The following is a 20,743-nucleotide window of genomic DNA, read 5'->3' on the forward strand; positions in this document are numbered from 1 at the left end:
GTACATTGTGCTCGTGTGTGAGCGTGTGCGTGTGAACACTCACAGTATGTAGGCGTGTTCAAGCATGCACATGTACACACGTGTGCACGGCTGGTGTGCACAGTACACCGTGTGTACATTGTGCTCGTGCGTGAGTGCGTGCGTGTGAGCACTCACGGTACACACGCGCGTCAAGCATGTGTGCGATCTGCGGCTGGGCTCCGTGCAGGGCCAATTCCGGGGCTCTTGACAGAGGGCAGTGCCGTGGCTGCGTGGCGGGGCTGGCGGCCTCGTGGGAAGCCGATTTGGAGAGTGTGTGGGCTGGGACTGCCCGCCATGTGGAGGAGGGGGCTCAGCTGCGCCGGGCAGGGTGGGCCAGCTGGTGGTCACTGGGCCCAGAGGCAGCTCCCACCTCAGGACATGTCCCTGGGCCCGGAATGCCTGGTGCTTCTGGGATCTTGGGAATAAAAGCTCTCGTAGCAGTATTAACAGCAGCCGTGTCTTGAGGGTTTCCTTTGTGCTGGACGCATCCGCACATGAACGAGTTTCCTCTTTCTAGCAGCCCATGAGAGAGGCCCACCAAGCACCCTCCTGCCCCTGGGCCTTCGTGCTGGCTGTTCCTTCTGCCTGGAACACTCGTCCCCAGATACCTGCAGGGCTCCTGGTCTCAAGGTCTTGCCCAGACACCATCTTCTCGGCAAACCCTGGCCGTGCTGTGTCAAACGGCGGCAGCCCGAGCCCCCCTCTCCAGGCCCACCCGCTGTCCCTTTCTCTCTTTCCACAGCATGTATCGCCCGTGAACACTGATAACTTGCTGATTTGGGTGGGTCCCTGCCCCATGTTCTGTCTCCGCTCGGGTGTAGGCACCACCCGGTTCACCACGTAGGCCCCAGCGTGCGGAACGGTGCCCGGCACGGGGCAGGCCCGTGATGAGTGCTCCTTCACTGGAATAAGGCACAGAGACGTTGGGGCAACAGCCGGGGTCACACAGCTTGGCAGGGGCGGGCTGGCCGCAGGGCCAGCTCGTGGCTCCCGGGTGGTGTGCGTGGGGGCTTCTCCTCCAACAAGCTTTGCCAGGAAGCTGGCACTCCTGTGCGCACGTGTGGGCGGCTCACGGACCGGGGAGGTGCAGCAGCCCCTCGGAAGACATGCAGCCGAGCCAGGCGGGTGCCAGACCCCAGGTCTCGTCCGCTGAGCCAGGTGCCCCGGGCGCTCCGCACCCCCCATGCTGGCCAGGGGAGGCCGGGGCAGGCACGGCCCTCCATCTGCACCCCAAGAAGGCTATGCACGGCGGCGCCGGGAGCCTGGCCAGCCCGTGGCCCATTTTCCGCCCCCCCCCCCCCCCCCCGCCCGTCCCAACGCCCCCTGGCTGCGTCCCCCCCCCCACCTGGCGAGCACTCCTCAGGCCAGAGCAACTGTTCCCTGTCCTCCCCGCTGCCCGCCTGCCACCCCGCGCCGGGGTCTCTGGGGGCCGGCTCCCACGCCTCGTCTCCCCGTCTCTTTCCCACAGTCTCTCTGCGTTTTTCCGCCTCTGGTGAGATGGGGCCATTTCTCTCAAGGGTTGTTTTAAATATTCATGTTTTAATTAAAGAATTTTATTGCAGAAGCGACACATAAGATAATGAAAAAGGAGCATCCTGGGGGCTGGGAGCAAGGGTGTGTGTGTGTGCACATGTGTGTCCCTGTGTCCCCGTGTGTCCATGTCCCCGTCTGTGTCCTCATGTGTGTCCCCATGTGTGTCCATGTCTAAGTGTGTCCCTGTCCATGTCCCCGTCTGTCCATGTGTGTCCAACTCCCCATCTGTGTCCTCGTGTGTGTCCGTGTCCGTGTGTCCATGTCCCTGTGTGTGTCCATGTGTGTCCATGTCCCCGTGTTCCTATGTGTGTCCCCGTGTGTGTGCCCGTGTCCCTGTGTGTCCCCATGTGTGTCTATGTGTCCCTGTCCATGTGTGTCCCTTCCATGTCCCCATGTGTGTCCCTGTGTGTGTTTCCCTGTCCGTGTGTGTCCCTTCCACGTCCCCGTGTGTGTCTGTGTCCCTGTGTGTGTGCATGCACCCCCACCATCCCGTGCCTGCGCAGGGTGGGACATATAGGTGTGGGGGTCCTGGGGCCTGTGGGTGTGGGACAAGGCTGTGATGCGGGGCAGAGGAGACAGACCTGCCCAAGGCCACACACACAGCCCTGGTTCCAGGCCTGTCACCACTCAGCCATGACACACAGGCCCCTGCAGGGCTTCGGGGGTGTCCCAACCCTAAGTTCCCCCCACTACCCTTAGAAAGAAGGGTCTGGAGCCCCTCTCCAGGGTCAATGGGGTACAGAAAGAGGCTGGGCTTGGGCTGTGGAGGAAAGATGGGGATCCAGGTGGAAAAGCCACGTCTCTGGAGTTTGGGGGTGACAGGGGGAGTGGGATGGGGCGTAGGAAGGTGTTAGGGCCTTCCTGCCAGGGACTGAGGCTTATCATCTCGGCCACGGATACTGCTGTTTTTGCACCAGGACCCATTTATAAAAATCCAGAAAACAAGGTCCAGGCTCATTGTAGACAATGCCTATTTCGGATGAAATAGGATGTGACCCCATGAAAACGACAAGCTCATGGAAGCCACAGGGGAATTCCCACCCGAGGTCAGAGCTCACCCCACGCGCCCCCAACCCAGGCTGCCAGGGATGTGCAACGTTTTGGCCCTGTTCGGCTTCTACGTCCCAGGACGATGGTGAGAAGGGGTGTCAGCTGAACAGCCAAGGCCAAGGTGGGGAAGCAACGTGTCCAGGTCAAAACGCCACAGGGCAGAGCTGGGGTGGGACCCGGCCATCAGACTTTTAACAGGACACCCTTCCCAGGACAGGGGATAGACCCCTGCCTGACCGAGGAAGAAAGGCAGCAAGCAAGCATATAATCCTGCAGATGAGGCCAAGCCAGCCAGGTAGGCAAGCCTCAGTTTCCCTTCTGTGAAATGCGGATGGGACAGGCCTGGTCCCAGGGTCTGCATGAGGCTAAAGGAGATGGAGCCTCTAACGCAGGTGCTTGGAGGAGTTGTCCTTGTCCTCCTACCTGAGCCGAGGCCCATGGCCAGTGGGCATGGCTCTCAGCCCCGTCCTGAGATCTGACGGCAGCTGCTGCGGCTGGGTGGGCTGCTGGCCACGTGGGCCCTAATAGTGGGAGCTGTGGGCCCCGGTGCAGGATCAGCTAAGTATGGGCATCAGTGGACAGGGGTTGGGTTGGGGAGGGGCATCAGGGAGCTGTCTTGTCCCCAGCGGTCCCCGTTTGCACATTCATGTGAGCGTGGGAGAGGAGGAGCCTGGGTGCCCCCTGGATAGGCCCTAGCTTGGTAGGGGGGAGGGGTCTTCCCGGGGGCTGGACCATGCAGTGGGTCCCTAGGGAGCCCGGCCTGCATCGGTGACAAGGACCCGCGGAGCCGCCCCCACCTGCGGGGCTGGGGAGACCTCTGCTGGAGGAGACGGGAAGTGCGCAGCCCTCCTCCAAAGGGACCAAGGCAGCGGGGAGTGGGGGGGCTCGGCGCGCCCCCGGCCGGCGCAGACTCTGGACAGCACAGCCTCCAGGGTGGGGCGCCGGGGTGGGAAGGCGGCCGCGGAGCCCCCTCGCAGTCTCTCTCTCCTGGGCGGCCATTAATCGGCTCTATTCATCCATTAATGAGATGGAAATGAGGCGCCGAGACAGAGGGGCATTGAGCGGGGGAAGAATGCGGCTTCTTTCTGCGCCTGGAGGGGCGGCCCACCCCCCAGCCTTGCCCACTGCTCAGCAGCCCCGGGAAGGCCGCTGGGCCCTGTGGGCCGAGGAGAGTTTGCAGGGGGACCCCTCCGGTCATGGACGCATTCGCCCAACAAACACTGATCCAGTGGCAGCCATGTGTGGGAACACACATTAAAAATAAAAACGGTAACAAAAATAGCAGCTTCCATCTCCTGAGTGATCATCAGTGGCCAGAGCACGGCCAAGGTTGGAGATCAGTATGCGACGGGGATCAGGCCTCAGTATGTGAATGGGGAGCAGGGATCCTGCGCCCAGGATCCCAAGTTAGTCTGTCATGAGGATCAAGGCTCAGAGTGTGACCAGGCTGAGAGCTAGACCCAGGGGCCAGCCTGTCCTCCAGACCCGTGGGCCCCCTCCCCAGCCTCTCCTGATGCACCCCCTCCTCTTCACCCCTCCCCCCCACCTGGGTCACCAAGGTAACCAGCCCTGAAATAGTGGGTGTTTTGGCAGCTGAGGCCTAACCTGAGTCTATCCTGAAACTCTGAGCTCTGCAGCAGTTGCCATGGGAACCAAGTGGCATCCTCCAATTAGCCTGGCTTGGACACCCTCTCTCTCCCACCCACTGCCAGTTTCCACGTCACTCAGGCTTCCTTGTGGGGGCTGGGCTGGGGCAGCCAGGAAGGACGGGCAGGACGTGCCCCCCGACCCTGTCACCTGGCTGTCTCCCTGGACTCCAGCCTCCTCCGTTCCTTTGGGTCTGCATGACGGGATGGCACGGCTTCAGCAGGCGACACCACTGAGGCCTGGAGCGAAGGGTTGGGGCTCGTGGGCGGTCCTGGCAGGTGGCCTTAGTCGGGAGGCACAGGGGGGCTTTTGGAAGCTGATTCTGGGCTCGATGCTGGCTCCTCTCCTCATCAGCGGGAGGTAACTCGGCCTCCCTTCTGCACCTGCCTGGCCGCGTGGGCACGAGGCTGCTGCCCACCCTGCCCGAGCCGCCCCCTGTCCTGGCCCGTGGCCACTGGGAGCTCCCCAGCCCTCTCCCCGGGCCCCCAGTCTGCACACGTGCTCGGGCACCCAGCCCACCTCTCTGGAGTCCGAACGGGATACGGGTGGTTTAAGATGAAGCGGCATTTGCGTAGGACCCTCCACATGTACAGTTCCTACTCCGCTCTTGAGACCCTGGCTCCGTGCACCTTGGAGGCTCGGGCTTCCTCAGTGCCAGCACCCCCTCCCTGGGCAGACCCTCGTGGCAGCGGCCTGGCCCTAGCCCCTGGCTGTCCTCCATTTCCTCTGCTGTAAATGGGGTGAAAGTGGCCTCCCGGGCAGGCCGGGGTTCAAGGCTCCTGTGCCGAGGTGCCTGTCACAGAGTAGGGCCCACCAGGGCAGGGACAGGGGCAGGGGTAGGGGCAGGGTTCCCCTGCGCAGGAGGTCCCCTGGGGGAGCTGGCCACAGTGGCCAGGGAAGGAGCATCCTTTCTTGGAGAGTCCGGCAGCCTGGCTCGATTGCCCTTTGGCCACTCCCTACCTGGGGGGCACAGGCACCCCTCTACTTCAGCGGGCCTTGGTCTTCTCATATGAGCAGTGGGAGCCACAAGGTGTCCCTCGTGGGAACTCAGTGACCAGTGAGGGCATCTGACCCAGACCCCGTAAGGGGCTCAAACCAGGCCCCTCCGCGCCCCCCACCCAAGAGCGAGGAACCATGCAAAATGCAGCCCTGCTCCCACTGTGTGGCCCTGGCAGGCCCTTCCCAGGCCCGACAGCACATCTGCGAGCCCCGTGGTCCTGTGTGTGAGCCCCAGAGAGCAGCATCCACGCCCGGCCACTGAGGGGCGGTCACTGCGGTCTGAGCCAGCCCCTCCCGCACATTCCCTGTGGTCTGGATGCCTTCGCTGGCCTGCCTTCCCCACCCACCAGCACCAGCCGACACGCAGGACCAGAGGCTCAATGGCTGTGGGCCCTTGGCAGAGGCGCTCTGCCCCTCTGGGCCCAGGGGGAGAGGGCTCCCGCCGGCCTGTGCCTCCCGTGCGTCTGCCCCTGGCTCCCCCTGCTGGGCACTTCCCAGCACAGGCCCACAGGCAATGAGGAGGGGCTCTGGCACCTTCCCAAGTGGCCACCCACAGAACAGAGCAGCACCCGCCCTGAGTCACCTGGGCACCAAGTGGGTTCTCCGGGGTCAACTCTGCCCCCAGTGACTGTCCACACCCATCCCCCCCAGCCCTTTCTTGCCATTTATCTCCATGCCATCAGTTCTGGGAAGTAGCTCCCCATCATCCTCAGATAAGAGGCATGAGGCCAGGGCGGGATGGACTTGACCATCCCATGCCAGTGGGCAGCGGGAGGGGGGGGGCCAGCATGGAAACCTGGTCTTTCAGCTCCAGCCCCGCCCTCTGCCCCTGTCCTAGGGGGCTCCAGCAGCCTTTATTCTCTCCCTTGGGGTGGGGTCTACTTCCCCAAGCCACAGATACAAGCCAAACTCCAAGAGGCACCCGGGGCCCTTCTCACAGGCCACGTGTGTCCAACCTCAGGTGAGCAGGCCCCGTGGGGCAGTGGCCCAGCTTGAGTGCAGGTTCCCTGTTGGTCCCGCAATGCCAGCCAGGTTCCTGGCCACCTCGGAAGCCAGTGCCATGGCAGAGCGTCCCGCCCAGAGTAGGTGCTGGTGAAGCCACTTACCCTGACCCAGTGTATTCCGATCCTGCTTCGCTGGGAGCGCAGGGGTCCTGGTGTCCCTGAGGACACACGGGATAGCGGTGGCTAGAGTCCAGCGTAGCGCCATGGTCCGGGCCCCAGACCCCGTGGTCCCGGTCCATGGCCTTTGGACAGAAGCAGCCTTCCTCAGCCCATCAGTGTGGCCTCCACACTCTGGCCCAAGATGAGCAGCCTCCCTGCGACTCAGCCATCAGCAGCCCCCCAGTACTTAGCCTGCTCAGCATGCTTAGTGGATGTGGGCCACCCAGGGGCTCACACCCTCAGGGATTTTAGGGGCAACAGGGCCAGGATGGAGGAGACTCATGACAGGGGCTGAAAGGGGGTGGCTGGAGGCCTTCGTCCACAAGCTCCCTTGGCAGCCAGGCACCAGCCCTGCTAGGTCTGGGGGAGTGAGGGAGAGAGCACCCAGGTCATGGCCAGGAGGTGGGGGCTCAGAGGACACTGGACTGAGGACCATGGGGAGGGGTCCAGCAGGGCTTGAGAATCTGTGCTAGGGAATGAGGGCCCCCTCGGCCCTGGCACCTATCACCAGAACCTTACAAGAGGCAGCCATGGGGGGAGGGGGGCAGCAGGCCTGTCTTCCTTTCTTCCATTCATTCATTCTTCAGACACCCCTGGGGCTCCAGCTCTGTGTCCAGCCCCTACCCTGGGGGCCTGGGTTCAAAGCCAGTAGAGACCTTGGCACAGGTACGGGTAGACAGAGAGCTGGAGAGGGACACCCGGGGAGTGGGGTAGGCACCAGGCCCCCAGGGCCATCCCCCAAGGCAGACCCTTCGCCAGCACCTCTGCCCCTCCCTGCCCCTGCCGGCCTCTGCTTCACAGGCCCAGGACGGGCTGCCCAGGCCCGCACTCGTCTCCCAGCCCACCCCCCAAGGCTGCGCTGCCTCACGGCCCGGGACTCACAGGCTTCGGACCCGCGGATGCTCTACGACCCCGCCCAGGAGACTCCCAGAGGTCACTCCCTGAAAGACACCCGAGCCCTTTGCCCCGCCCCTGGCCCTGACCCCCCCACCCCCCATTCCTCCCAGGTGGCTGGAAGCTGTGGTCCCTGTGGGGCGAGTGCACTCGGGACTGCGGGGGAGGCCTACAGACGCGGACGCGCACCTGCCTGCCGGCTCCCGGCACCGAGGGCCGCGGCTGCGAGGGGGTGCTGGAGGAGGGCCGCCTGTGCAACCGCAAGGCCTGCGGCCGTGAGTGCGCGGACGACGCGCGGGCGGGTTGGGCCTGGGGTCCGCGAGGCCCGAGGAGGGAGGGAGGGAGGGAGGGGGCCCATGGCGGGACCAAGGGAGGGAAGAGGCCCGGGGCGGGGCCAGAGGAGGGAGGGGGGTCCGGGGCGGGACCAGGGGATGAAGGGCGGGGCCAGGGGAGGGGAGGGGAGGGAGGGACCCAGGGCGGGGTGGGACAGGGTAGAGGGAAGGAAACCTCCAGGGCAAGGTCAGGTTGGGGAGGAAGGGGACCCGGGGCGGGGCCAAGTGAGGGGAGGGAGGAGCCTGGGGCGAGGCCAGGTGAGGGAGAGTGGGGGCCCGGGGTGGGGCCAGGTGAGGGAGGGGCCCGGGACGGGGTGGGACCGGATAGAGGGGAAAGGAAACTTCGAGGGCACGGTCAGGTGGGGGAGGGGCCTTGGCCCGAAAGAGGCCGAGTGGGCCCCGGGCTTTTGGGGGCGGGGCCTGGGGCGGGGCGGGGCCGAGGCCTGGTCCAGGTGGGGCAAGGACCCGTAGAGGTGAGGACCCGGGAGGAGGGGGTTGGACCCGCGCCCCGCCCGGAGTTAGACGGAACTAGTGGAGGAGCTTTCTTCTCCCCTGGGGGATTAGGAATTTTGGGGTGCTCGAGGAGGGCCGACTGCTCGCGGAGGACCCGGGGAGCCTGGGCCAGACCTGCTGGCCCCAGCCTGATCCTGACTCCAGAATGTATTTCTGTAATAAGCCTTTAATGTCCTTATGCATATTTTAGCCGCTCCCATAATGTTAAATCAAGTTATAATGAGACTGTCATTCTTCGGGTGGTTTATTCCCTGAAGAACTTTCCTGGGGAGAGGAGCTCATCTCAAGAATGGGGAGGGCTCTGGGGTGTCGGGAGGCCATGGGAGACCAGAGCGCTGGTGGGACGCTGAGCAGGAAAGGGCAACAGCCACTCAGACCCGGTCCTGCCGGCGATGCCTGCGACTCTGGAGGAAGAGAGGGAAGGGGCGCAGGGCAGGGGAGAGGAGACCCACAGGGAGGGGTCTCATGGCGACCACTCAGGGGCTGGTGTCAGGCCAGGGTGTCCTGGTTTCAGGTTTCCTAACTGTCCAGTGGGGCCACATAACCCGGGCGTGGCAAGCCTGCCCCCACTCTGGCCGGGGACAGAGGGACACAGGGCCCAGAGCGCCCCTCCTGAATTCCGGGGGTGGTGCTGCAGGCGGTGGCCTGGACACTGACCTGAGCCCGTCCTGCAGCGGCCAGTCGCACCAGCTCCCGAAGCCAGTCCTTGCGATCCACAGATGCCCGGCGGCGCGAGGAGCCGGGGGATGAGCTGCAGCAGTTCGGGTTCCCGTCCCCACAGACAGGTGAGCCACGGGGTGAGCAGGCCTGACATGCCCTCAATTAGACTAAAACACTACAAAGTGGGGAAGGTTGGTTTCAGGGAACAGGGTCTTTGGGCAAATATTCTACGTTATTAATTGCTGCTGATTCTAGGTAATAACCTTAATAACTTACCTTTAGACTCACCTCTTAGGTGCCAAGCAGACTGGATTTAGGGGACTGGTGTGAGGCGAGGGGCCTGTTTGGGGCTAGACCTGGGGACCCAGAGGTGGCACAAGGCCACCCACAGAGGTTCTCAGCCTGGTAGGGGAAACGGCAAGTCCTGAAGATCAGTCAGCCCAGGTGGGAACCTCCAGGGCTTAAGAGCGCGGTGGCCCGGCTCCGCGGAGTCCGACCGCAGCCTCAGCACCCAGGCAGCGGCAGGCCTGCGATGATGTCGGTCTGGGCCCGCAGGTGACCCCGCAGCCGAGGAGTGGTCCCCGTGGAGCGTGTGCTCCAGCACCTGCGGCGAGGGCTGGCAGACCCGCACGCGCTTCTGCGTGTCCTCTTCCTACAGCACGCAGTGCAGCGGGCCTCTGCGCGAGCAGCGACTGTGCAACAACTCGGCCGTGTGTCCAGGTGGGTCCGGGAGGGGGCGGGGCGTGGGCGGGGCGTGGGCGGGGCGTGGGCGGGGCAGTGGCGGGCCGCCCGGGTTGCGGAGCCCAGCCACGCCCTCCCGTCCCCTCCGCAGTGCACGGCGCCTGGGACGAGTGGTCGCCTTGGAGCCTCTGCTCCAGCACCTGCGGCCGCGGCTTCCGAGACCGCACGCGCACCTGCAGGCCCCCCCAGTTTGGCGGCAACCCCTGTGAGGGCCCCGAGAAGCAAACCAAGTTTTGCAACATCGCCCTGTGTCCTGGTAGGTGAGAGGGAGGGAGCTGGGCAGGCGAAGAAAGGAAAGGGGGGGGGCCGCTGGGTCCCGGGCCAGCCTGCTGGGGTGCTTGGAGGCTGGAGAGCCTAGGGCATTCTCACTCGTGTGCCATGGGTGTTGGGCTGGCACCCCCCCCCAGGTGCTCACACCCATGTCCCAGGCTCCGTGGAGGTGTGGTGGACCCCAGAGGCGTTCACGCCTGTGACCCAGGATGCATGGTGGAGTGGCAGGCCCCTGGAGGTGTTCACACTTGTGACACAGGGTTGGGTGGTGAGCCCCTGGGGGTGTTCAGTTCTCCCCTGTGGCCCAGGCCGGATGGTGGGGTGGGGGGCCCCTGGAGGCATCCACACCCGTGACCCAGGCTGGGTACTCACGCTGGCTTCCTGTCCCCTTTCTCCCCCGGGCCGGGCAGTGGATGGAAACTGGAACGAGTGGTCAAGCTGGAGCGCGTGCTCCAGCAGCTGCTCCCAGGGCCGGCAGCAGCGCACACGGGAGTGCAACGGGCCCTCCTACGGGGGCGCCGAATGCCAGGGCCACTGGGTGGAGACTCGAGACTGCTTCCTCCAGCAGTGCCCAGGTCAGGACCACGCCCGGGGCCTGGGGGGGGTCGCGGGGACCCCTGCACGGGGCGGGGGGGGCTCTGGTTCTGCCCCCCAGGTCTCAATTTCTTTTCTCCTCATGGCTACATCCCTGGGCCCCCATGTCTCTGCGTCCCCACGGCTCCGGACCTGCACCTTCCTTGTCCCCATCGGGGTGCCCCCGTGCCGGGCTGTGCCCTGCAGTGGATGGCAAGTGGCAGGCCTGGGCATCATGGGGCGGCTGCAGTGTCACGTGCGGGGGCGGCAAACAGCGACGGGCACGCGCCTGCTCCGGCCCGTTCTTCGGGGGGGCAGCCTGCCGGGGCCCGCAGGATGAGTTTCGGCAGTGCGGCGCCCAGCGGTGTCCTGGTAAGTGTCAGCCTTCCCGTCCCCCTGGCTGGGCTCTGGGCAGGGCCACCCGGAGCAACCGGGTGGGCTTGGGGCTTAGCTTTGCTGGGAATGGCTCTGCCTTGGGACAGTAGATGTTCTGGAAGGGTCTTGGCCTCCCGGAGCCTCTGCCAGCTCATGGTCCCCCTTCCCGTACCCTGCCCCACCCACTGCCCCTGGACCCTCGGCAGAGCCCCACGAGATCTGTGACGAGGACAACTTTGGCACGGTGGTCTGGAAAGAGACTCCGGCAGGAGAGGTGGCTGCCGTCCGGTGTCCCCGCAATGCCACAGGTGAGGGCTGGGGGGGCCGAGTCCCCCCTCACAGAGAGGCACTGACACGCCCTCCGGGCCTGCCCCAAAGAGCTGTCAGCTCGTGCCCACTGAAGCCAGGGCAGCACGGCTGGGCCCCACACGGCCCGCCCCAGTGTCCTGAACGCTCCCCGAGAGCCAGCATCTGCACAGAGCCCATTGCAACGGATGTCCAGTTATAGGTGGGAAACTGAGGCACAAAGAAATTAATACACCTGCCCTGGGCTTGCAGGGCCAGTAAGTAAGAAGCTGACTCTGAATGCAAGCAGCCTTAATCCCCGGGGCAGCCCTGTGGAGGGTTTGGGGGGGGTGTGGAAAAGCGGAATGTGCTCCTAAGGGAAGGGGCTTAGCTGCCCTGAGGGCTTGGTCTTCTTTGTCCCTCTTATTTGAAGGAATGCCATCAGTTTGTGGACCCTTATTGCTGTGTGACGTCAGGAATTGACTTGACCTCTCTGAGCCTCCATTTTCTGTCTGTAAAAGGAGGGTGTTTGGGGCTGTCCCAACAGGGCTGTCGCTAGGAAGGGTGGGGTGGGACACACAGGACGGGGACAGCGGTGGGGCCGACGGTGGGGTTGTGTATTCCTGAGCCCCACCCCGTCTTGTTTACGTGTTCCTGGGAGCATATTGCAAATGCAGAGAAGCAAAGTTAAGAAAACGCAGGTCACACGATGGCGTGACCTCTGGCCTTTGGTCTGCGAGTATGACCACATTCCCGCCTTATTGTGATCCTGCGCCCCACTGTGGAACAGGTGTCCCTTTCCACCCAGGGGCTGGTGTCGGGTGGCAGTTCCCTGGGGTCAGCCCTGTGGTGTGCCACGGCTGCCAAATGCCCCCTCGGTGTCCGCACGACACCCAGGCCAGCGGAGGCCCCTGCCATGCTGTGGGTGGAGCTGGGCAGGGCCTGGGCTGTTGGCTCTCCCGGGGGCTCTGGGTTGAGAGGGGCTTCAGGAGAGGCCCCCCACTCGGCCGAGGCCTCCACCTCCATGCAGGTGGGGTCCTGGGTCCCTGGCCCAGCAGCTGCCTTTTGCAGGAGCTGCCGCTAAACGTGCTGAAGGAAAGAAACAAGGAAGCCAGGCCCCGTGCTGGCTCCGCCCTCGGTGGGAGCCCCCCCGCCCCCCGCCCGCTTCTGAGGGCTGGAGGGGCTTGTGCAGGGGGTGGGATTTCTGCGCCGGAGGCAGAGATGACCCACTGTCTCCCCAGGCCTCATCCTGCGACGCTGTGAGCTGGACGAGGAGGGCATCGCCTACTGGGAGCCCCCCACCTACATCCGTTGTGTCTCCATCGACTACCGGAACATCCAGATGATGGTGAGAGTGGGCTCTGGGGTGTCGCGCCCTGCCCAGCACTCCTCTGTCCTTTAACCTCAGACCCAGCCCTACGGCTGGCCTGTGGACACAAGTCAGCTGTGGCCACTGGCTGGGGGCGGCAGGAGGCCCAAGGCCCTGCCTTGCCGAGTCCTGCAGAATCATGGCATCCACCCCCTCCATCTCTCCAGACCCGGGAGCACCTGGCGAAGGCTCAGCGTGGGCTGCCTGGGGAGGGAGTCTCCGAGGTGATCCAGACGCTGGTGGAGATCTCCCAGGACGGGACCAGCTACAGTGGGGACCTTCTTTCCACCATCGATGTCTTGAGGAATATGACGGAGATCTTCCGGAGGGCGTACTACAGCCCCACCCCTGGGGATGCGCAGGTGGGCTCCCAGAGGGCAGCCCTAGGGAGGGCACCTGGGAAAGTGAATAGGGAGTCCCTGACTGCAGCCTCACACTGAGCCCTGACCTGGCCACCTGCTGAGCCCTGATCCTAGTTACTGAGCCCTGACCTGGCCACCTGCTGAGCCCTGACCCCTGTTGCTGAGCCCTGACCTGGCCACCTGCTGAGCCCTGATCCCAGTTACTGAGCCCCGACCCGGCCCCCCGCGGGGCCCTGGGCCCCCCCCCCCCCGCCCCGATTACTGAGCCCTGACCTGGCCACCTGCTGAGCCCTAACCCCTGTTACTGAGCCCTGACCTGGCCACCTGCTGAGCCCTGACCCCAGTTACTGAGCCCTGACCTGGCTACCTGCTGAGCCCTGAGACACCCCCCCCTCGCCCCGATTACTGAGCCCTGACCTGGCCACCTGCTGAGCCCTGACCCCTGTTACTGAGCCCTGACCTGGCCACCTGCTGAGCCCTGACCCCTGTTACTGAGCCCTGACCTGGCCACCTGCTGAGCCCTGACCCCAGTGACTGAGCCCTGACCTGGCCACCTGCTGAGCCCTGAGACACCCACCCCCTCGCCCCGTTACTGAGCCCTGACCCTGGGAGCACACTGAGCCATAATTCTGGTGTCTTTTTCTCTGCTCACTGGCCCTTTTTCCTCTTTTTTTCCAGAACTTTGTGCAGATCATCAGCAACCTGCTGGCAGAAGAGAACCGGGACAAGTGGGAGGAGGCTCAGCTGGTACGGACAGCAGTCTGGGGCCCCCTGGTCAGAGCGGCAGGGTGGGCACAGGCATGTCTGCTTCCTCCCTGGGGCCCAGGCTAGCCCAAGTGGGGCCCTGGGTTCGAATCCCAGCAGGACCTCTGAGCTGGTGTGACTTTGAGCTTCCATCTCCCCATCCACCAGAGGACAGTAGCTCACCTTGTGGGCTCAGTGGTGGGTGTGGGAAAAGGTTTTGGCCACACGGTACGTGTCGGGGTCACTAAGACATGGTCAGCCTCCTTCCTCCTGGACTGACCTGGAACCTGCCACCATTCCTGACCCTGCTTCCCAAGTTGGACCCGGAGCTTCTCGGTGACAGGACCCTGGATAGGGGGCGACAGGTGCAGGAGCAGAGGAACGGGAGGATGTGTCCCAGGCTGGGTCGGGGGCTTCGATGACACCCTCATTTCCCTCTGTGGTCCCCACCGGCTCTGAGGCTCCCTGCCCCCCACCCCCACCCTGTCCCCAGATGGGCCCCAACGCCAAGGAGCTCTTCCGGCTGGTGGAGGACTTTGTAGGCGTCATCGGCTTCCGCATGAAGGACCTTCGGGACGCATACCAGGTCACAGACAACCTGGGTGAGCGCCTGCCCACTCTGCTGACCCCCGGCCCTCTCCGCAGTGCTGGGCCGCCCTCCCGCCTCGGTTTCCTTGTCCATGGGAACAGGCGTCGGCCAGACGCCCTCCGCGGGCCCTCCCTGTGCCTTCGCACAGACTCAGCCCCCAGCCCCGTGTGGACCTCGGCCTGATGGGACCCCAGAGGGGAACCCTAGGGTGTCTCAACCCAAACAAGGGCCTGCAGCACTGAGTCCGGGGCCAAAGCCAGCCCCTGCTTGCACCCCCAGTGGCCTGCCTGCACTGGGACTGCGTGGAGGGTCCAAGGCAGGACCGTGCAGCCAGTCCTTCATGCCTTCCACCCCCAAGTGTCCTGTAAGAGGGTCTCCAGCTCCACCCAGCGCAGGTGCACCGACCCAGTCTCTAAGATGGGACAGCCACCAGTTCTCGCCTCCTGGGGATGCGGAGAGCCCCAGATCACCCCACCTGTCCTGCCAAACACCTGCAGCTAATGGATTCAGTGGTGGTCATCACCCCACACACCCCACATACCTCACACCCCAGACCCACACACCATTGACCACATCATGTGCACCCCATACCACACACTCCACACACCACATACCACACCCCACACCCACACCCCACACACCCCACATGTACCTACATACCGCACACACACTTCATATACCTACACACCCCATAGGTCTACACACCAATAGCCCACATACCCCATAGCCCATATACTGGACGCTCAGAGAGATAGGCCCCATCTCTGCCCCTAGGTCCTCCTCTAGGGAAGGTGCCCTCGTCCCATACAAGTGCATGGATGGTACAGCAGGTAGCCAGGCATGGAGGGGCCGAGGGAGTACGGGCAGGGGGCCCCATGAAAGCAAAGGCACGGACGGAGGTGTGAACTGGCTGCATGGGGTGGGGTTTTGTTGGGGCGGAGGCCCCAGAGGTGGGTGAAGGCCAGGTGGTAGCTGGGCACCGCAGATGCAGGCTATGGGTTCCCAAGCCCCGCCCCCTTTTCTCCACACCTAACCAGGGCAGGCCGCGGGCTGCTGGGAGAAGGGAGCGTGGTGTCTGCCTGACATTGGCGGGCTTGGGGGGGCAGACTTGGAGACACTGGGACCCCCCCCACCCCAGTCCTGTGCTCCCAAGCCCGTGTGTGCCACTTTGCCCCCAGGGATGACCTGGGCGGTGGGATCTGTTCCCTTTTGTAGAGCAGGCAGGGAGGGGGCTGGGCTCCAGCATCCCAGGGAGGAAGGGGGGGCCACCAAGGGGACACTGCTCCCTGGGGACCCCTTCATGGCCACAGACCTGACTGCAGAAGCTGCCTTTGACCCGTGGGGACACGGGGGCTGAGTCAAAGCCTGGATCCTCACTGTGGCAGGGAGCTCCTGCTGGGGCGGGGGTGGGGGTCCTTTGAGGGCTTGGAAGCTGGGGTCCCTTCTGAGCCACGAACTCCCCAGGGCCAAGGCTCCTGGTTGCACAACTGCTCTCTGTGTGTCGTCTGTCTCTGTCCCTGTGGTCTCTGGGCGGGTCCCCCTGCCCCAGTCCTTAGCATCCATAAGCTCCCGGCCAGTGGAGCCACGGATATCAGCTTCCCCATGAAGGGCTGGCGGGCCACGGGCGACTGGGCCAAGGTGCCAGAGGACAGGGTCACGGTGTCCAAGAGCGTCTTCTCCACGGGGCTGGCAGGTGAGGGGCCCCAAGCTGCGGGAGGGGCCCTCCCGGGAGACTCAGGCCCTGGGGTCCGAGGGCCCACCCCCCAGGGAGCTTCCTTCTGGAATCTGTCCTGCTGCTTTAAGGGCCAGGACAGCCTTCATTTCTTCTCCGTGTTCCTGAGGTCGCCCCCTCCTCCAGGAAGCCCTTCCTGTCCTCCTGCTTTTGGAGGCTCCTAGGCCCCGGTGGACCTAGTCACTGCAGGGAGGGAAGGGGTCGTCCTGGGAGCGCACAGGAGCTAACTCTCGTTCCCGGGAAGAGAAGCACGCCCTGCCTGCCCCCTTGCTCTCAGGGGCCACTTAGGGGGACCTAGGCCGCCACCCCAGCTCTCCGACTACAGTGCTGTGTGTGTGATGGGGGTGGACGCGACCACGGAGCCTGGGCCTCCTCCCGGGGACGTGCACTTCCCGCACCGGAGCGAGGCCCAGGCTGCGGCGGGAGGGAGGAGGTGACCGCCGCACCCTCTTCCAGAGGCTGATGACTCGTCTGTGTTCGTGGTGGGCACCGTGCTCTACAGAAACCTGGGCAGCTTCCTGGCCCTGCAGAGGTGGGAGGCCCGGCGGGCCGGTGGGAGGCATTCAGGGGAGGGGCTGGGCGGGGAAGCGTCACCCCTGTGGCCCCTGACACGGCCTGCTGGCTCTGCCCCAGGAACACGACTGTGCTGAACTCCAAGGTCATCTCCGTGACTGTGAAGCCCCCGCCCCGCTCCCTGCTCACGCCCTTGGAGATTGAGTTTGCCCACGTGTACAACGTGAGTGCCCCCCGTGTGCGCAGCGCTGTGCATGTGTGCTCGATTCCTCCCACCTGATCCCACATGGATCCTGTGGCCTTCTTGGGTCTCACTTTAGCCTGCTGCTCACATCCCTGACCGATAGAGGGGAAACAGGCTCAGAGAAGTGTGGTGATCTGCCCAGGCTCACACAGCGGGGGACGTGGGAGGCAAAATTCAACCCACTTCTGTAGCCACTGCTCGAGCTCTAGCAGCCGTGCCTGGCCCTGGTCGGCCTGATCTCCTAGCGGAAGAGCCAACCCCTTCTGAGAAAGGAGTCTGCCCCGGGCCTCATAGCCCCGCCGTGCCCTGCTCCTTGGGGCTCTCCATCAGGCCTCAGCGGAGCCAGGGCCCACATGCCCTTTGGACCCACTGAGAGCCAGGAAGCCAAGGGTGCGAGCCAATCCATTACCCAGCCAGGACAGAGCAGTGCCAGGCCTTGAACCCCAGGCCAGGGTCGTGGCAGGAACTGGCCCTATTCTTTCCTGCTGTGTGGCCTTGGGCGAGTTGCTAGGCCTCTCTGTGCCTGGGCTCTCTCCCTTATCAGATGGGAGCTGTAGCCTTGGTGGAGAACTAACATTCCCACCAGCACCACTACTCACGAGTGCCCCGGACCCTGCAGCTCTCCCTCCGTCGGCCTGCAGGACAGAGTCTGCTGAGGCCCCGCCTGTGCCCACCCCGCAGGGCCCCGCGGGAGGGGTCTCCCTGGCATGGCATTTTGTATTTCGCTGGACGGGCTGCCTGGACACCCAAGATGGGCTTCGGCCTCGCTGCCCAGCCCCACTTGAGGAGGGGACGAGAGTGGCTTGAGGGCTGGGCCGGTGCCTTCCCCGCTCTGGGCCTCAGTTTCCTCCTCCTCAAGCTCCATCTCTGGGGGCGACGGCAGAGTCAGAAGGCCCGCCTGGCAGGCCTGTGGGTGGCCCCTGGCAGTGACCCTGGGGCAGGCCCGTAGGGTGGGCATGTGACCCTGACTCTCACCGCTCTCTCCCAGGGCACCACCAACCAGACCTGTATCCTGTGGGACGAGTCGGATGTGTAAGTTCACGTGGACTTTGTGGCCTCGGGGCTTCCAGGGTGGGCTCGGGGGAGGCTGGCCCCTGGGGAGGGGTGTGGTCTCAGGTTTGGGGCCGTGTCCTCCCGTCTACCCGTGTCTCACGTGATCCCTCCCTGTCCACGTCTGGCTCTGAGGCAGCTTGGAGCCTACCCAGCCCGCCTCCCACCCCTCCCAGGAAAGAGTTGCGCAAAGGCCCCAAAGTGGGAGCAGCCTCCAGAGGAGGAGGGTCAGAATTTGGGGACATGGGGCGGGAGAGAGCTTGGCGCTGGATCCTGGTGGGTCAGGTGAGCCTGGTGGGAGCTAGACCTTCCCCACTGGGGAAGGTGTGGTCGGGAGGTTGGGCATCATTGTCCCCACCCGTCCCTCTCAGCGCTGGATCAGTATCCCTTAGGCCTCCCTGCACCCCTTCCCCAGGCCGGCCGGGCGTGCGGGTGTGCACAGCCTGGCCCCCCGAGCCTGGGGGCACGTGCAGCAGTCCCTTGTGCTCTGGGCAGGGCAGTGATGAGTGTGCGTCCTGGGAGGTCAGGAAGGCTCCCACGGTGGCTGACACTCAAGGAGGACAAGTTTGCCTGGCAGAGAAGGGGACTGAAGCAGAAGCACAGCTTGAGCAAAAACATGGAATTTGGACGGTACAGGTGGAATGTGAGATGTGGCCAGGAAGAGCAGGTGGCTGGAGGACAGGCAGGATGGGGCCAGTTTGTGGGAGCTGTTGTGTCAGGAACTATGGAAGCTATTGGGATGGGATCAGCTACCCATCCATCTATCCCCATCCATCCATCTACCCCATCCATCCACCCATCCACCCACCCCCATCCATCCACTCGTCCATCCACCTCCATCCATCCACTTCCATCCATTTACCTATCTATCCACCCCCATCCATCGACCCATCGACCCATCCACCCATCCATCCATCCATCCACCCATCCATCTACCCCATCCACCCCCATCCACCCCCATTCATCCACCCATCCATCCATCCATCCTCCAGTGATTGCCGACCACAGACGAGGCACTTCTCTATCAGGTTTTGTCCTCAACCTTGTCCTATCTCCAGTGAGGAGGGGCAGTAAAGCAGGAATATATAGATTTCTTTGAAAATGTCAGGTCATGCCACGTGCCAAGAAATGGAGCCAGATGGATCTGATGGCAGGTGGGGCGAAGTGCCTTTTAAAGCAGGTTCCCGGGAGCCTCTCTGAGATGATGTTTGAGCAGAGGCCTGACATAGCACTGTGCACGTGGGTGTCTGGAGACAAACATTTTGGCAAAAGGGACAGGCAGTGCCAGGGCCCTGTTCTGAGGGCACGCGGGGCCATTCGGCAGATTCCACTGGCCTTTCCGGCTCTGGGCCTGGGGCGGCGGCTGGGCTGGGGGAGGGCTGGGCGACCTGCAGGCCTGGCAAGTGGCCCTCTGGCTTTGGTCGTTGTCCTGCTTTTCTCTGGGTTTTACAAGCGGCACAACCTCTTGGTACACAATGGGGTGTCTGAAAGGAGTGATGACGTACAGAGCAGGGAAGCAGGCCCGCCTGCTTGCAGTGCCCCAGCCAGCCCTGCTGAGTTTGCATCCCCAGGCAGCCGGGGTATGCTGTGGCTTCTGGTCCATCCGTCCGGCCCTTCCCGCCGCCTGGAACCCCCTCCCACCGGGGGCTGCGCAAGGGCTGCCTGCAGCCCCAGGGCACGGCTCACCCCCACTGGAGGAGCCTCCTCTTTCTCCTGACAGCTCTGCCCACATTTCTGATTGTCTCCAGGACAATGTTAAGCTCTTGGAAGCAGATTGCTTTCCAGAGAGGTGGGATTCATCCCCTTTGCCCTCCCTGGGCAGCTCTGGCCAGCCCAGCGTGTCTAGCTCACCGTCCCGAGAGCCCTCGTGTGGCCCAGGAGGACCATGTGGCCGACCCCGCCCTGCGGGGGCCTCCACTTCCCATCCTGCGGCCAGGTCCCCACTTCTCAGCTCTGGCCGTGAACTCTCTCAGGGGCGGGGGGCCTGCACACTGTCCCGGCGTGCCCCACCCACCCGCGGTGACCTCTGGTGGATGCGTGGGATCGTTAGGGTTTCTGTACCTGTGGGCCCAGGGCCCCGAGGGCAGAAGGAAGGTGCCAGCAGCTGTGCCGTGTTTGAGACGTGCCCCAGGCAACATTCCCACACGAGCTCCCTGTTTGGTCCTGGGCATGGCCCTGGGAGCCCGGCTACAGGGTCTGCCGCCTCGGAGGAAGTGGCGCCCCCGAGACGCCTGCGACTCAGCGGACCGCTCAGGACTGGGGAGGGTCCGAGGCTGGGGTGCTGTGGCCGAGGGAACTGGCTCTGCCCCTCACTCCCACCCCTGTTCTGCGCTGGACACCTTCTTCCATGGCCGGAGGGGGCTGCTCCTCACCCCATGAATGGGCCTAGAGGAGCCCAGGGTTTCCTAGATGACCTGACGTAGGGTCCAGGGACAGGGCCCCAAGTCGGCTTCCACCTGGGACCCAGGACCTGACTCTATGCTGGCCTGGACCTGTGTGTTTGTGTGGGCAGAGGGGGTGAGAAAGAGTGTCACATATGTGCAGGATTATGGGTGGGGGCTTGGGAGAGAGGGAACCAGGGACCATCTGCTGAGAAATAGTGATTTTCCATCCATGACAATGATCCCGAACTGAGCCCTGTCCTGATCACAGATGGAGCCTTGACACAGGTCACCTGCTGAGCCCTGATCCCGGTCACACATTGAGCCCTGACCTTTATCAAATACTCAGCCCTGACCCTGGTTACACACTGGGTCCTGACCCTGGTCACGTGCTGAGCCCTGAGACCCTAGTCACACACTGAGCCCTTACCCTGGTCACACTCTGAGCTCTGACCCCAGTCACACTCTGGAACATGACCCTGGTCACTCTCTGAGCCCTAACCCTGGTCATATTCTGGGCCCTGATCCTGGTCACACTCTGAGCCCTGAGGCTGGTCAAATGCTGAGTCCTGGCCCTGCTCACACACTGAGCCCTTTCCCTGGTCACTGTCTGAGCTTTGACCCCAGTCACACTCTGGACCATGACCCTGGTCACTCTCTGAGCCCTGATCCTAGTCACACACTGAGCCCTGACCCTGGTCAC

General features: G+C 64.0%; 1 protein-coding gene across 1 annotated transcript in view; it reads left to right on the forward strand.

The window, feature by feature from the left end:
- The window catches only part of ADGRB1 (adhesion G protein-coupled receptor B1), a 60,462-nt gene that overhangs the window by 6,013 nt on the left and 33,706 nt on the right, over positions 1 to 20,743 (forward strand). Inside the window, exons 4-18 of the mRNA XM_035012275.1 lie at positions 7,421 to 7,609; positions 8,827 to 8,937; positions 9,368 to 9,532; positions 9,645 to 9,809; positions 10,234 to 10,398; positions 10,604 to 10,768; positions 10,978 to 11,079; positions 12,298 to 12,404; positions 12,593 to 12,787; positions 13,466 to 13,534; positions 14,025 to 14,133; positions 15,670 to 15,813; positions 16,309 to 16,384; positions 16,486 to 16,588; positions 17,598 to 17,641. Coding sequence (XP_034868166.1) covers positions 7,421 to 7,609; positions 8,827 to 8,937; positions 9,368 to 9,532; positions 9,645 to 9,809; positions 10,234 to 10,398; positions 10,604 to 10,768; positions 10,978 to 11,079; positions 12,298 to 12,404; positions 12,593 to 12,787; positions 13,466 to 13,534; positions 14,025 to 14,133; positions 15,670 to 15,813; positions 16,309 to 16,384; positions 16,486 to 16,588; positions 17,598 to 17,641 — 1,909 coding nt within the window. The remainder of the gene's footprint in view (positions 1 to 7,420; positions 7,610 to 8,826; positions 8,938 to 9,367; positions 9,533 to 9,644; positions 9,810 to 10,233; positions 10,399 to 10,603; positions 10,769 to 10,977; positions 11,080 to 12,297; positions 12,405 to 12,592; positions 12,788 to 13,465; positions 13,535 to 14,024; positions 14,134 to 15,669; positions 15,814 to 16,308; positions 16,385 to 16,485; positions 16,589 to 17,597; positions 17,642 to 20,743) is intronic.

Source organism: Mirounga leonina, unplaced genomic scaffold, assembly GCF_011800145.1.
Source record: "Mirounga leonina isolate KUSES-001 unplaced genomic scaffold, KU_Mleo_1.0 Mir_165, whole genome shotgun sequence".
NCBI classification, from domain to species: Eukaryota; Metazoa; Chordata; class Mammalia; order Carnivora; family Phocidae; genus Mirounga; species Mirounga leonina.